The sequence below is a fragment of the Struthio camelus genome, chromosome 7, assembly GCF_040807025.1.
Source record: "Struthio camelus isolate bStrCam1 chromosome 7, bStrCam1.hap1, whole genome shotgun sequence".
Taxonomy (NCBI): Eukaryota; Metazoa; Chordata; class Aves; order Struthioniformes; family Struthionidae; genus Struthio; species Struthio camelus.
Genome location: NC_090948.1, coordinates 31,458,598 through 31,474,802, shown reverse-complemented (window position 1 = coordinate 31,474,802; position 16,205 = coordinate 31,458,598). Strand labels below are relative to the sequence as shown.

At 37.1% G+C, this 16,205-nt stretch overlaps 1 protein-coding gene across 1 annotated transcript in view; it reads right to left on the bottom strand.

The window, feature by feature from the left end:
* Nucleotides 1–2,330: 2,330 nt before the first annotated feature.
* The window catches only part of SH2D4B (SH2 domain containing 4B), a 69,533-nt gene continuing 55,658 nt past the window's right edge, over nt 2,331–16,205 (bottom strand). The window contains exons 7-8 of the mRNA XM_009688053.2: nt 4,809–5,029; nt 2,331–2,541 (exon numbers count right to left, since the gene is read on the bottom strand). Coding sequence (XP_009686348.1) covers nt 2,449–2,541; nt 4,809–5,029 — 314 coding nt within the window. The 3' untranslated portion in view covers nt 2,331–2,448. The remainder of the gene's footprint in view (nt 2,542–4,808; nt 5,030–16,205) is intronic.

Sequence of the window (16,205 nt, the reverse complement as noted above, 5' to 3'; positions counted from 1 at the left end):
AGGTGTTTAACAGGGGCTATAGATATTACCAGATGTTTAAGTACGTGTTACTGTGTTCAGAATTGCAGAGCTTTATTTAATTTTGAAGATCCAGCCTCAGGTAACCTCCGGACGACCAGAGTTTAACAAAATTCCAAGGCAACTTAGATCTCTTGATCCTTATTCAGCTGTATCACTGAACACTTTGCTTCTCAAGATATCAGACAGAAACCTGAACAATGTCCTATTTCTGTAAACCTACTTGCTCTGAAAAGCCCAGCTGTATTCATATCTGAGTGCTGCACGCTAAGAACAGCTGTTCCACCTAATAAACATTGCTAAAAGCCTATCTTCTGACTTCCTTTGTTATGAGCTGTTATGGTAACCATTTAACACCTCTTGAACCAGTGCGTGCCCCTAGTGATTCATACAGAACCTGTCCAGCTAATTTTCCCTCTGTGGAAAGTTCATTAGAATTTTCTTTTCACGTGTCACAAACATAGATGGATTAAATCTCAGAAAAAGCAAGGTTAACGAAAGAGCATTTTCCTGTACAACACTGCAGTTTGTATGCAAAAATTCTTACTTTAATAGGGGCTAAAGGTAAAATTAATTTAATGGACAAGTTTCCTTTCTTAGATGAGATTACCATCTAGGTCAAACAAAGTACAGAAGATAAGACTGAGTCAAGAGAAATCACTATTTGAGGGGAGGTGGATTACACATGGGGTTGGGGAGAGAAGGCTACAGTGGGGTTTTGAAGAGGAGCAAAGATGAATTGAGAGAATGATGGAAGCAGTGGGGTAGTATATGGAAATATACTGTATGTACCTTCCTATATGTGTTCAGAGATTCCCGGGAGAAGCTTAACCATGGAAGTAAGATGATACATAAGGACTTTGGTCCACTTTACATATCCAATTCACCTCACACATCTGAAAATAGTACCAAGAAACTGCCCATTAAAGGCACAACTATGAGACTAACCAATGAGCACACAATTACTTCCCTCATGTCCCACTTTACTCTTGAAACAGATCAGTTATGTACAAAACTGTCACAACCCAGTTTTTTTAAATAATACCCCGCAAGATAAATGTTTGGAGCTGAAAGGAACACCTGTATAACCAGCAGTTTCTATCTAGGCATTCATGGGTAATAGTAACTGTTCTGTAACTATTTCACTATTTATATTTCCTGAATTGGCTACCTCAGTAGCATCCAGCTTACCAATGAAACAGTGCAGGCATATGGCAGCCCAGAGCTCAATGAGTGCTAAGTTACGTGTTTCAGGCAGGCTGTTAACTGTTAAAGTTAACTGTTGCGATGAGATGGTTTATGATCCAAACACTAAGCAACTGCTCTATAGATCTACAACCTACAGATCTAGTCTCTTGTTTTTTAGCATGTAGATATATAACAAATGCATTGAGAACACATTACATCTTTTTAAGAGATGAAATAGCATGAAACTGATGTTATTACCTGTGACTTTCCTAGGGATGCATGTAACATCCCCTCCTTTGCTGGTAGCTCAGCTAAGGAAAGTATCTGGAAGTACAGCAAAGTAAAGGCAGGAATCTCCAACATGCATCTGGCACATCAGAAAGCTCAGAACGTGACAAGGTCAATGTGAGTTGTGGTTGTTGGTACAAATCAAACCTGAAGGAATTGCACATCTCTAATGCAGTACTTTAAAGTTCAGAATTACTCCCCTTTAGGAAAACTATCTTTCCACCACTGAGTGATTTGTAAACTTTTCGTTCTTCTTAGAAACTACTTCCGTTAGGATAACTAGTTCAGAATAAACTAACCACTTTCTCTACAGGAGTAAAATTCTTCCAAGGCAGCTGGGCTGCATGAAATCTTAAACAAAATGGAAATTACCTTGTTCTGACTATCTGTATCAATGTGAACTTTGTAGGCCTTAATTCAAAAGTAGGATAACAAGTTTCCAGCTATACCTAAACGTTTAAGCAATTATAAACTACAAAGTGATATTTCATGACTGTGTTCTTTGTTACCATAAGTGCACCACTGAGTTATGAGATTGTCAATGGAAACTGAGAAACCTTGCTTTGGAAAAAAATACTGTTCAACAATATTGATACAATTCATACAATTGTATTCATACAATTCTCTATAAATATTTCCCATAGTTCTTGCTGTTAAAAGTATGCATTGTTGTATTTTCAGTTTTAGACATTAGGAGAAAATTAAAATAGGAACTTAGTTTTCAATGCAACTGTCCACAAGCCCTAAAAGAATTTCTGGGAATACTCCTTGGTAATCTGCCAGCAATTTATCATCTTCAGATATGAAACAAAAATATTTTGGACTTTCTAATGAGAATTTTGGCCACAAGACGAGTGGCTTTGAAATTTCATTTACTTTCATAATTTGCATTTACTTTTGCACATATCTATTACTGCAGCTATCCAAAACGTATTCCTATTAGTCCTGGACCAGTTATTCAAATAAAGGGCTGTAGTCTGGTGGGTTCTTCTGCTGTCCACATGGCTCCAGTAGTAACTCCCCACCTGAGGATGTGATGATTTCTTCCTAGAAAGATAAAACCAATTAAAATATGATTCACAGATGTCTAAGCCTTTGCCTATCTTCTAAGAAAAGCAACTGATAGCAATAAAAACCATAACTCAGCTGTAACAGGTAACCGTAACAGGTAACCAATTACAAATGAATGCTTGATAAAATATACAGAGCAGTAAAAGGATCCTATCAACTATTCATTTTCTTCATAATTTGCTTATTTTTTACTTGTGCCATTGTGCCATTGATAATTTGTGCTAGTATTCATTAGTGGATTCAAATACATTGATCTGCAAAAAATGTTGTGATTTGAACTACCTGTAGATTGCTATGCAAAACAGTAAAGACCAAGCAGTAACTTTTCCAAACAATATAGCAATAACTAGAACAGGAAGTATGTCCACATTGCAACCATTTACATATAGATTGCATAGCTGCTTATAAAAAGCTATGGGGTCACTTGACAATGTACTTCGTCAGTAAGGGCAGGAAGAAAAGCTTCAGAGAAAACCATGCAAGACACAAAAAGTGGTGCCTGCTGAACTAATCACCAAAGAGACCAAATTTAACATTGCTAGTAAGCTAGAAGATTAAGAGAGAACTGTGTAGTGACATTAAAGGTGAATAATCTCTGATAATCTCACTATAGGGAGAACTATTGACTTTCATCATCAGAGGACACCTAAGGATGAGCAAGGACGCAAGGAAAATTTAGAAATATGGCAAGTAGATGATTGGAATGAGCTGCATGGTTGAAATTCAGTTTTTCACCCTCCCAGGTACAGGGAGGATACCATTTTAGTCAGAGCTCCTACATTCAAAGCCTGATAATCTGCAATTGAGTTAGAGTGGTACATAGGCTTTTCTTTCCTGGACAAGGCCCTGGTCAGACCCTCTTTTCAGTACACTAATATAGATGATGTTCATGCACAAATATGTATTTTGACAAAGTAGTCTACATTTTGATTTTTCAAATCAAAATACTGGGCTTAGGTTGAACATTTAACATATTTACTGATAGTTTCTCTTGTATAACAAGCTTAATCCTTAGCACAGTTAATATTATTAGATTATTTAAGACTATTTTAAGGATCTTAATTTTTTTTTAAATGTTTATCTACCTTTACACTGCTTTTTTTTTTTTTTTTAAAGAAAAGAAGAGAATTTGTTCATATAGGGGAAGGAAGGAGACTTTTTTGTCAAATATAGACAAAATGTATGGAAATATAAGTTCGCAGTGACCCCCCCCCCCTTTTTTTTTTTTTTTTTTTTTTAGCAGAGCCAGATCAAATTCTTTCAGTGGAGGAGAAATCTGGAGGCAGGAGGAAACACTAAAGCAAAACTCATTTGTCTTTGCTTTTTATTTTTTATTTGATCTTAAAAAAACCACACATATATATAAAAGAAAAACTCTATGTGCACACATGCCAATGGATAAGATGGGAGAAAGGAGTTGGCAGAGAGGAGGCCAACTTCATAGAATTAGTAAGAAAAGTGTAAAAACAGGAAGGCCTATGCCTCTCTAGAGGCTTCAGAGAAGAGAGGGGGAAGTAAAAATTTATAGGTGGTTGAAAGAGAAAAGCAGGATTAAAACATGAAAAAGATGGAGAAGGAGATATAAGAAGATGAAAACAACGTACACTATCAGAAACGGCGCTGCTTTTTAGTCAGTCTGGCAAACAGGAAACAGGAGTAAAGTAATTCAAACCCATCTAAGGCCACTAAAGACTTGTAGCAAATTATTCTCATAAGATAGTTTTGGGTAATAAGGAATGACTCTTTGCACATCCTTAAAAGAGAACCTTTCCATATTCCCTTCTTTATTGTTGTGCCCCACTCCTATGCTTTTGTATTTTACAGCCTTCACATCAAAGGCTGAAAAATACTGAAATATCATTAAAAAAATCTTTCTTATGGTATTTCCAATCCAATTTTGCAGAGAGAGAGGAGGCTCAAAAAGTTTTAGCTCTGTCAGCTCTTAGTCCATTTTTAGTCCAATAAAGCAGGCATTGCATAAGAATCTGGCTAGCAGGGTACACAAATACAAGATTCTGACAGAATGGGAGAAGCTTTCTGCTTCACTACAACAAAAGAAACAAGCTCTAATTGTTACGGCTAGGCTTACTGCAGAATATATATATGCGTATATAAACATACACACGTGTTTTTTTTTCCGGTATGGTTACTTCTACTTTCCAGTTTGGTTTCAGATTACATGGTTCCTCTTTAAATTATTAATCCACTCCAGTCATCTATTGATCTCTACCAGCAAGTGTTACCTTGTGAAAATCAATAAGATCTGTGAGTGTTGCATGTCGGTTTGGATCTACCCCCAAGAAGCTGTAGAAATCCCCTGAAGCATCAACCAGAAAGTGTTTGAATCCACTTTGTTGGCGGTAAGACAATGCATAGCCCCAGATTTTCTCGCTGACTCGCACCAGGAATGTTCCTTCAGACTTATTCATCAACAACTCTTCTGCCTCCTGGCGGCTGATAATACCTGGCAAGAAAAAAACCTACAGTTATGTGGATAACAGGTCTGGCAAAGTTTAGTAAATAAAATGAAATAAATACAGAGCAGAGGTGAAACTAAAATTGCACAGCTTCTCAAACACTCAAATGTTTATAGGATGAGTTACAGCTACAGAGATCACATAATTACTATCCAGCTTTGAAGAAAAGCTGTAAGAGTTTTGATGGAGTGCTGTGGGATACACTTTAAAATTACCTGATTAAGAAACACTTTTTGCCCACCCTTCCACTTTTTCAGAAAAGTGCATAAACACAGTTGACCCATCAAACAAGCAGTTTCTGTATAAGTGGTCATTTAGTAGTACTAGCATAGTTTGGCATTACAATTTGCGTTTGCAATATCTGCCTGATATTTGCAATTATATTGCAGTACTTCTGAGTTGTTTTACAGCTGTTTTACAGGTCCTGAAGAAGGAACGTAATGCCAGTGCTAGGCATTTGTCTGTTTTTGTAAATACATACACTTAAACGTGTAGATGCAGTAGATTCATGTAGATAAATTGAAGCACAAAAATCAAATTCTGCAACTAATAGAGCTGCTAACAGGGATAAATGTGCTAGATTATCTATTCACTGGCTTGCATTTCCAGAGAATATTGTTACAGAGTAAAACAAGAAACAAAGATCACAATCCTTTCCTTTTGGGATCTTTTAGACTGGATCTCAGAGTACTAGTTTCCTGTAGTTAAAATGACTGTAGCCATATGAACTAACAAAGTACTAACAAAAAAGAAAGGATTAGATATTGTATTTGTTGAGCAGAAGCAAAGCTAATCTTTACAGTTCATGTTGAACAATAAAGCATTATGCACTTTGATCCAGGACAAGAGTAGAGGAGAGTCACTTGGGGCTTCTTGCAGTACATAGAATATCATCAGATCACAGGGTGATAGTTATGAGCCAATCTACCTCTCTGAGCAACATACCAGAGAACAAACTCTCTCTCCCCATGCTCTAATCACTGAGCTGTTTTGTAGGTAAATTCATTTCTTTGCTGTATGACAAGTTTACTTCTCAGGGCAAAAGAAAGATCACAAATTCAGATGTTCAGAGCAAACAAGGGATAAAGTTTAACAAGAATGAAGATTTCAAACTTCCCATTTTAGTCCTCTGTATTGGAAATTTTTTTTTTTCCTTTCTGATTCTAGGACACAATACTCAAACTGGCACTGGGACTTCTGCTTGCAAACAGGGCATAACATAAATCCTGAAGTACCAAGCAAAAAGTGTGATAAGAATTGCGCCCAGCACTGAACTATGTTTTGCCATCCACCTAGAGAGCTTGGTTTCAATTTGTCTGGTAGGCCTAGAGGACAATAAGCTTATGTCTCATAATTACCTGTAAAATACCAGATGTCCACTTTAATCAGGAACAGATGTTGAATTAGGCCATCCCAGATGTGTGCATGGAACAAGCGTCAATAAATAATATATGTACATGTTCCAAAGTTGTTCTCTATGAAGCTAAACTTTCTCAAAACAACACATGTAATATTTAATGGAATTATTTGTCATTGCAGAACCCTACAAGCATCCTAGCAAACGTTCCATGGAGTCCAAGTTCTGAAAGCCACATTGCTTTACTGTAGTAATAACTATATCCCAGGGATTACCAGTTAGTACAAAGACTGACCAAACTGTGGGATGCTCTGGTTAAGTCCTCGTGGAAAACTGTGCCTCTAGGAGACTTGCTAAGGGATTGTGCCTCTAGGAGACTTGCTAAGGGACTAAGGAGATCTGGATCCTAAAAACAAGTACTAGATGATGTTAGAAAAGCATCTCCTCCCTCTTTCATTTTTTGTCTATTTTGAGGCAATGAATTTTTTTCACAGCGTATGTTGGTGCAATGATGAACATGAGGGGTACTTGATCCCAGTGGGGCTCAGTAGCCCCTGGTGAAATGTGAGCATCAGTGCTAAGACAAAACGTATGCATAAATGCTCTGCTAATTGAGGCCGTGCAATGAGGTACAGTTCTCTTTTCTGGAGGGTGTTATATCATCACTACACTAGACATGTAAAACAGGCAGTAAACATGCAAATATATGCATATGTTTAGAAACAGCATGCAACTGCTCAGACAACAATGTCAATTACTGCATTTTGCAAACCAAAAACAGATTTATTGGAAGAATCTCAAGATGAATTGTCAAAAACAACTCTTGTTCAAATGAAAGACAGTGCTAGTATGAACCCATATGATAAAGCATATTATGTGAAGGAGTATCATTAAATGCCAATACCAGGTGCCATGTGCCAAGAATTACACAAAGATTGTTTCTGAAATCAAACTATTTGTTAAGGCAAACATCCAGCCTTCTCTCAAATTGCCCTAATTTGAATATACCACAAAAGGGTTTAATAGTGACACAATGCCTACTGCCTTGACAAATCTCTGCTAGGAATATACTTAGATAAGGCATGCTGTAACAAGCTCATGGCAAGCAAAAGCCTGGGAAAGGATAAACACTTAGTTCCATCACCAGCAAACACTGCGTTAATTCCAATTATCTGTATTTATACTGTAATTGTAGATTAAAACATGCTGATAACTTTGGGGCTAGGAATTGGAGGCTGTTACAGCCACCCATTCTCTGAGTGGGATCAGAGCTGTTCTGCAATTCCAGGGAATGAGATGGCCTAGACAATTTGACAGCTATCAAAATAGAGGGTTTGGAAGAAAAAAAAGAGTTTATATTATATAGTAAACATATAAATACAGGGTTTGAATGACCATCACTATCAGAGATATAATACCAAATACATTTAGCATCAGTTTAATGCAAAACAATCTGTTCACCTGCTCTCAACTCCCACAAGTGGAGCTAAAACACTGCAGGCTTCCAAATGATGTTTTCTTCTTTACCAGAGCTTATTTTTGTTCCTAGGCACTTTATGTCATTGAGTAGGTGAGAAATGCTACATTGCTCACAGCCAAGTTTTTTGTTTAATTCTCTTTCCTCCCAAAGATGGTGTAATAAATTATCAGCCAGCTGCCTTCTTCCCTTTTTCTCTCTTGAGACTGTTAACAGCTCATGAGAGCATCTCTTTTTACCCTCTGCCCTCCCTCCCTCTATCTCCCAGTTTTGTTTTATTTTCCTCTGGTTCAATTCTTCAGTGGGCAGTGACTGCAGCAAAGAAAATCTCCCTCCACCCTTTTAAAACATGATACTATTCTCAAGGCAACTAGAAAAAGAGTGGCACTGCTCACTCCTGAGACAGCTGTGGAGAAATAAACAACATCTGTGAAGCCCCTACATGAACATTTAAAATTGTTTGAACTGAAGTCAAGAAACTTTGGTTTCCCAATGCTCTGCTAAGAGGTTTAGAATATCACTCATTATCTTATTTGTGCTAGTTAGGATATTAATCGGAAATATTATCTGGAAAAGAAACTTCTGATGCTTTGAAAGCTAATTTTTTCTCTCTCCAATTCTTAGTAATCTCTTAAAAGAAACAAACAAAAACCCCCCAAACTTCAGTTGGTGTAAAGGTGCACTACTGTATTGACTTCAAGCTTTTGCAAATGACTTTAAAGAGCGACATTTATTTATGCCAGCTGAGGATGTGGCCCATAGCATCAAAAGCAGCAGTCTTTTCAGGTAGGGGCAACTTTGCAAAACAAAGGACTCATTTAAATAAATATTTCATCATTATTCAATCCATCATCAGTATCATCATTTTAACTCTTCACATGACCAAACACATAACAGTGTATTTGGATATCAGTTTCCTACCCCACTGAAACTTAGCTAGGTATCTACCTGCATCTTCTACCTGCTGTGCCAAATAATTTAGCACAGAGAAAACATACTGCTGTCATCTGAAACGGACTGTTACAGAGTAGGTTTCGCTTGGGAGAGGGACTAAAGGTGTAATTAACTCCTCTTGAAAGTACGGAAGCGCTATCATTATGGCTTGATTAAGTACTTGATTTTTACACCCCTGTCCCCCCAATTCCCTGTATGCATCCATCACGTTACATACCCATAAGTCGTAATTATCTACATGTTCACTTTAAACATTCTGGTGTTGCATTACTTAGAAATATAAATGTACTGTAAGTAATAATAATAATATAAATGGATTAGGGATGTAAATGGATATAAATGGATATTTTGGTTTCTTGGGCAGAGAATAAAGTCTTTAAAGACAATTATTTCAAATCATAGGAAAGGTAGTTATTCATCATCATCTGATCTGTTCCTAATTAAGCTTCCTTTTTAAGTACAGTGCCTGTAAAGACAATTCATAGATGATAGACAAGTCTTAACATTTTTGTTGCAATTATGTTCTTTTTAATGCCAATCAGTCTTCCAAAAAAAAGGAAGAAGAACATCCTGATCTTTAGAGTGTACTAGGACCATATGGCAACTACAGAGTCCATTGTGAATTTAATGGGCACAGCTGAAAAATCTTAATGCTACCATCAATTTTACAGTAGTCTGAGTAGTAAGAGAATACTGTTTTGAAATACCATGCAGTGACACTCCAGTTTGCCACTCTTCTCTCAGCATTATTCTATATACAACCTTGGGTGAAACTCAGGAGATGAAATGCACAAATATGTGTTAAGACAATGCCATAACAAGCATGAATCCAAACTAGAAAAGCTAATAAACTGTGCCAAGAAGGCAAAAGGATGTACTAGAAGTCTAAAATTACTTGATTATATAGGTAAAGTTATGCCCTGTCCTTTACATTGTTGGGACCTGTAAGTGACCTAATGTGTTGTGCGTAATAACAATGTCAATACATAAAAATAACTTGGCCTTAATAATCAATATATTATTAATATGTACATATGCTTTTATTTGTGCCTAGATGTTAACTGAGACTATAGGGACAGCAGGGGCAAAGACAGCCCAGAAGCAACCGTTAACCCCCCACCATGGAATCTATCTGGTTGCTCATCTGATGCTCGCTCTCCTTCTTCCCATTTTTCATTAGCTTGATCCCAAACACTGTAGTGCGTGAGGTTTCACTCACAGAGTAAGTCTCTCAAATATTGGCACGAATAAATATTAATGAGAGCATTCATGCTGAAAGTACTTTCACAACCATTATGAAAAGCTTTCCATTTCATGCAAAATTGATTTGTTGAACAATTATGAATGTTTGCAAGTAATCAATCAATAGGAAAAAGGACTCATCCTGTTTACTCATCTTAAGACATCTACCTAGGGAAACATGTGATTTAGGAGACCCATCAAAATTAGGGGCAAGATCCAAAACACAGAGAAGCCAATAGTAATATTTCTGTTGTCTCAAATGAGGTTGGATCAAGGCCCACATGAGTATAAAATAATGTTGGCAGTCATTACATGAACAATTCAGAGGCTAAACTTTGTACAGACACATTATGCCGGGAGCAAGTGTACACAGTAAAAAAATGAGTAAACAGAAGGAATTATGAGGAATTAGCAGATAATTCCAGAATAATGTTAAGGAATATATTTGTCCAATTCTACAGCCGTGTCTAATCTGTAATTCAAAAGATAGTGATAGAATGGCATAAGGGTTAGAAGGATCAGTGTGCTAAGCACTTGCCCATCTTTTCCTTTTTTTGGAACCAAAAAACTGAGCTGGACAGATAGACTACTGGAACTACACCACTTGGAATATAACGATTCCCAAAGGGAAATAAGAACACTAATGTAGGTTTCTCCCCAAATTTCCAAATCCATTCCATTTGAGGCTTAATTTGAGATTCAAAGATTGGATCACCCCCTCACCTCACATAACAGCTGAAACAATTTCAGATTAAATACCATGAAAACCTGAAAATACATTTGTATGAAACAGATTGAGGAGTCTGGGGTGTTTTTAAGCAAAAGAGAAAAGTTCTGGTTTAAGGCAAGGAAAATACCTCATAGACTTTTCTACCTACATCATTTTTTATTATTATGCATTGTTTTAGTTAGTTGGAAGTACAAACCCAAGCTACGCAGCAGCAAAAATATGGATAAAGGTAAGCAGTTTTGAAAGAAATCATGAAAGGAGTAAATGGAAATTCAAAAGGGATAAATCCAACTGCAGCCATTGTGGTTTTAGATGAAGCTACACAAGTCCATTTGTTCAAAAATTTTTATGAAAATACAGCAGCTTATATAGAATGAAAATACAAGGTTGCAAGGAAATTGTTTGAAAAACAGAATTCTCAGCTCTTACACTTCTTGCAAATATTATGTGCTTATTAGCAGTATTTTTTGTTTTATATTAGTTTCACATGGTTGTATATGTTCCTTACTTGGCATCTCCTTATTACTGCCCTGCATTTTATACAGCATATATTGATAAATTCATCATAAATGTCTGTTTTCAAGGATGGATTCAAAATATTGTCTTCATCCAATTTTTGAACATTAGAAAAAGAAAAAACTTTCTTTCACAAAGCTTGAGAGACTGCAATTCAAAGAAAATGCAAAAAAGTGAGATAACATTGACAAACACTTTGCAGAATGAATTTCAGGTTTTTTTTACTTCAAACTACTATGCATCTCATACAGCTTATCTAAAGTATTTTAGTAGGTCCCTTCCAGATTTTTTTGAAAGGCCTAGGATATTTTAGCAAGCACTTGTAATAGGTACTTTCCATATTCCATGATGATAAGCAAAGGTCTCCTTTAGCAAGCAAGAAACCACAAAAGCTAAAAAGAAACGGGAAGTCTGTCCTATATTGATATTCAAAGAAAGAATAACCCCATCCCACTCATGAACCTAAAAATAACAAACAAATACTTAAAAAAATACATTACTTGGACTTGATAATACCATAAAAATCACTGTTGTGCTTTAAATGCAACAGTAAAAGGGAAATAGCCAATACTTGAGCCTACAGTAGGCATTAAAAGGGAGTACAAAACCATAAAGCAAACTGTGATTGTACTAAAGTTGAAGCACTAAAATCTGTTACTAGGTTAAAATGCAACAATGGCAGAGCACAGCAGTGACACTAGAAAGGTTACGGATTAAAAAGAAAAAAGATTCAATAAAAGCCTTAGCAATGTAACCTCCATCCTTTCAGGCACAGGAAATGGTCAGTATGTGTTCTCCATATACATTTAGGGCCACAAAAGAAACCTGAAGTATTCTACAACCAAAGCTGTTACAACCACTCTGTCTTTTTACTTGGAATCAGTGTTAGAATGGAGCCTTGGCTCTCCAGAAGAATCTACCCAGCCTGAACTCTCCTGCAGAGAGAGCGAGAAAGTTGTCTGTCAGCCTGTGTTAGTATCCCGGCACTAACATATATCAGTATTAGAAAGTATGAAAACAGCTTGCAAGAACGCTAGTATATGAATCTAATGGAGGGGGTCACAGATTTCTGAGTCACAATAAAGGAACATATATATGAGGAACAAACACTAGCTAAGGCAAAAACAGAAGCCAGGCAACAAAGGTTTAGAATAAATCTCACCTTTTTTAGGACCCATACTAAGGTGAGAGGGTAAAGGCTTCAAACTAATGTTCAAACGCACAACACCAGCATCCAAATCTGGCCTAGGAAAAGGAGAAAAATCCAGTTCCTTCAACCAATCAAAACTATCAAAAGCCTAAAAATAGGGGAGATGAAGTGATTGTCTCTGCAGCATGAGAACTACAGCAGCTATAGTTTATGCTCTCAAGAAAAACAGTTTCTACATCTCTGGAAGCAATAGTTTCCTCAGGTTGACTTTTCCACTTCTCTCCCACAGGGGCCAGTCTATATCTGAACTCTTACGTTGACTGAACAAAGCTACGGGTGTTCACTGAGGAGCTCACAAATCATCTGGAAAAACTACGTCTGAATGAAATCTTTATGCTATCCCCAAAACTACCAGTGCCACACACAAATAACTTTGTTATCAGTTAAGGTGGCTTATGGACTGATCCACAACTGAAGTAGCTAAAGGATAATGTACCAAACCTAAGTCATACTTTGTAATTTCTCCAGCATTACAGTAGGAGTAGTATGCACAATTAAATACATGCTCAAATATTTGCAGCAATAGGATCTTACAGTGTGTCACCTTATTAGAAAGATTTCATCCTCTCCCTCTCCTTCCTTTTAAGGTCACAATGCTTTTTTCAGGTGGTGCAAGAAAACCAATAGTGAAAGGAGAGATCAATAGTATTGTGTGAGAAAAACTATGGCCAAGAGGTAACAATAGCTCTGCCTCTGCTATTTCAGAATAGAAGCAATAAAGACTGAAAAGCAAAGCAAGGGAATAAATTAAAGACGGCTGGTAACAGAAACAAAGCTGCTGAAGCTACTCACCATCTGCTGTTAATGCAGGATAAACTCACATGGGACTACATCTTCTTGCTCCCATTTAGGCAGCAAAATAAAAGACCGAGTTTTAAAAAACCAAACAACAACCACCACCTCCCAGCACAGTCACAGTGTGTTGAGTTTTTTTTCAAAATCTGGCCACAAGTGTCACAACAAGAGCCAAAGGGTGCTGAGTTCCTATGAAGTGCTTTTCCTACTTACAGCTAGTGAGAATGCAAACTTTTCATGCTGTGCCGCACATTGGTAATCTGATTGAAGTTATTAGTAAACAGCACAATGTCTGTAACTCTTACTAAGTAAGAGGCTATAGTCATTTTCTGTGCTGATAACGGAGAAAAGATGTGCAATAGGTCACAAAAAAATCAAACCTAAAATGCAGGTAAAGAAACTAAGATCTTCCTTTTTGCATAGAACTGCAAGGGAGGCAAAGCTGAGATGCCTTAAGAAAACAACAGGTAGACTGGACATCTGAAGTAGAGTGGTCATTTCACAGGTTATCTGAGTACTCAGGGATCAGTAAGGGGCTGCATCCTCTTCTGAGCTATGCTGGCAAAATGAAATCCTAGTGGTTAGTGAATCTCTGGAGAAACCCTTCTCTGTTATAGATACACCACCGTTTTTCTGCACAAGCTCAGCAGCAATGCACAGAGCAACACACCTGGGATAGAGATAAATCTATGCTGTGGAAAGGTGAGCAGGAGTCCATTACCCATTCTTCTTCATCGTTCCTCTCCTTTGTAACCATCCTGGTAGATTTAAGATATACACCGAACTGGGAAACAATACATCAGTGAATCTCAGTTACTTCCCCAGGGGACTTAGCTCTGCATTGAAAGTATGCTCCGGGCTACATACAGCTATGTATAGAAAACCAAGGCCCAGAGGAATAATGTTTTTCTGATGGCAAGAGATCCCTTCAGGCAAGGATGAGACTTATTTATAATGCAGCATGCCCTAAATAAGCTCTCCTTGAAGGCTTATATGGTGCACAGGACTATCCTGAGCCTCTATACATGGGAGAAATTCACCAAGGAAAAGAATCATGTAAAAATAATATATAGGCCTGATTTCTTTTTATAATACGGATTCATCTCTCTGTTCAGTCCGGATAAAGCAGTCTTAGAATAAGGAAAAGTCAGACCTCAGGAGCTTTCCTTATTCTTAATTCCCTAAGGCTGAGATTCCTTAAAGCAATTAACAACCTATTGAAATTCAGAAGGAGGTGGGTGCCTTACTCCCCTGGGGATCTCTGAAAACCCTATCTAAATGAGTAACACAGTTATAACAGGTATTTGCCTTCAGGTTTACAGGAAATCAGATGTGCTACATCCACTGTTGCCAGTACAGTTCACCATTAATTCCCTATGCACTCTGCTGAAAACATACCCCTTAATTGTCTCCTTAAAATTCATTCTATATCTCTATACAGTATCAAATACTGTAAACCACCTCATACTCACTGTCAAAACAGTTACACAATGTTCACTAACAAGCACTGTAGCGCATAAAATACAGGTATTTGCATTACTTGTCTGAATACACCACTGCTATAATAAAGCTATAAATTTGTCTGTTAATGTCTCCTCAAAGCATAGTGTTGGTTTCTTTCCTTCCTTCCTTCCTTCCTTCCAGGTCAGCTTATAGAATGCATTAACCAGGCCAAAAACAAAGATTTCAAATCAGCTCTTCCCTTTGTACAATACGACTTGCTGCCTATCAGGGAAATACAGGTAACACAGAGAAGATCTTTTACCTTTTATGCCTCCTAGTTTATCTCACACATATGTCTTGCATTTTTCTTTGCAGATGGGCTGTTCTGAACTAGAATTCCTGCATTACATCTCAACTCTTTTCCATTAATTTTTGTGTTTTCTCTCTTCTAATCTGAATGGCTCAAAACTCACTCGTTTTTAAAAATTGAACTGTTAACCATTCCATTTTTAGTGGTTTCTACAATGCAGACTCTGTTTGTAGTTTATCATGTATGATTAGTAACTTGCTAAAAATTCAGGAACCACAATATTTCATATTGCATTGTTTGTATTGACCAAAGTTAGAAGCCTTCATTCTTGTAAAGTCTATTGAAAATCAGCAGCAGGGAGTTTCCAAGCACCTAAATGGGATGCTTTGCATAAACAGTGCAAATATTCTTGATAATGATGTTTTTCTCTTTGCAAACTGAAAAATTAGAAATGAAAGTTAAAACTAATAATAATAATAATACTTTCAGGTCTGTATAAGCATCCTAGATGCAGTTGTGGATAGCTGACATTTCCTGCAAATAGCATGGAAGATAAACATATTCCTAGGGATGTCCACAAACTCCAAATAAGATAAATAGGCTATGAGAAAACATCTGTGCACCAACTGTAACAGGGAATTTTGCACAAATACTGTTCCTGTAGGATATGTTTTTCTCCCTATGACAAATATGCAAGTGAAATTTTATTTCTATGACGTGTGAGAAAGCCAACTATACAGACTATTCATAAACTTTTGTGATATGTTCATGATGTGACATACATAAAGTAGATATCAAGACCTTATAGCATTTTCTGAACATTACAATACACTTAATGAATGAAGCACACAGAAGTACCTCGCTAGAGCAGCCCGACAAGGCTAGAAACAGTATAATGGAGTAATACAAAAATGCTGCAGGGCTAAGAAGCTGATTTAAACTCCTGATCCTGGCCCAGCAATCAGAGAAATACAGTTCCGGCACAGTAGTCTCCGAAACTGCGTTTTACGTGAAAATTGAAAAGCTTGGTAGTTCTTCAGAAGGTTAGTGGCCAATATTCACCAGCCTTTCTCCAGGCAGACAAAATACTTGTATCATTTAGTCTTGGTCTTGAAAGCCGCAGAGAAAA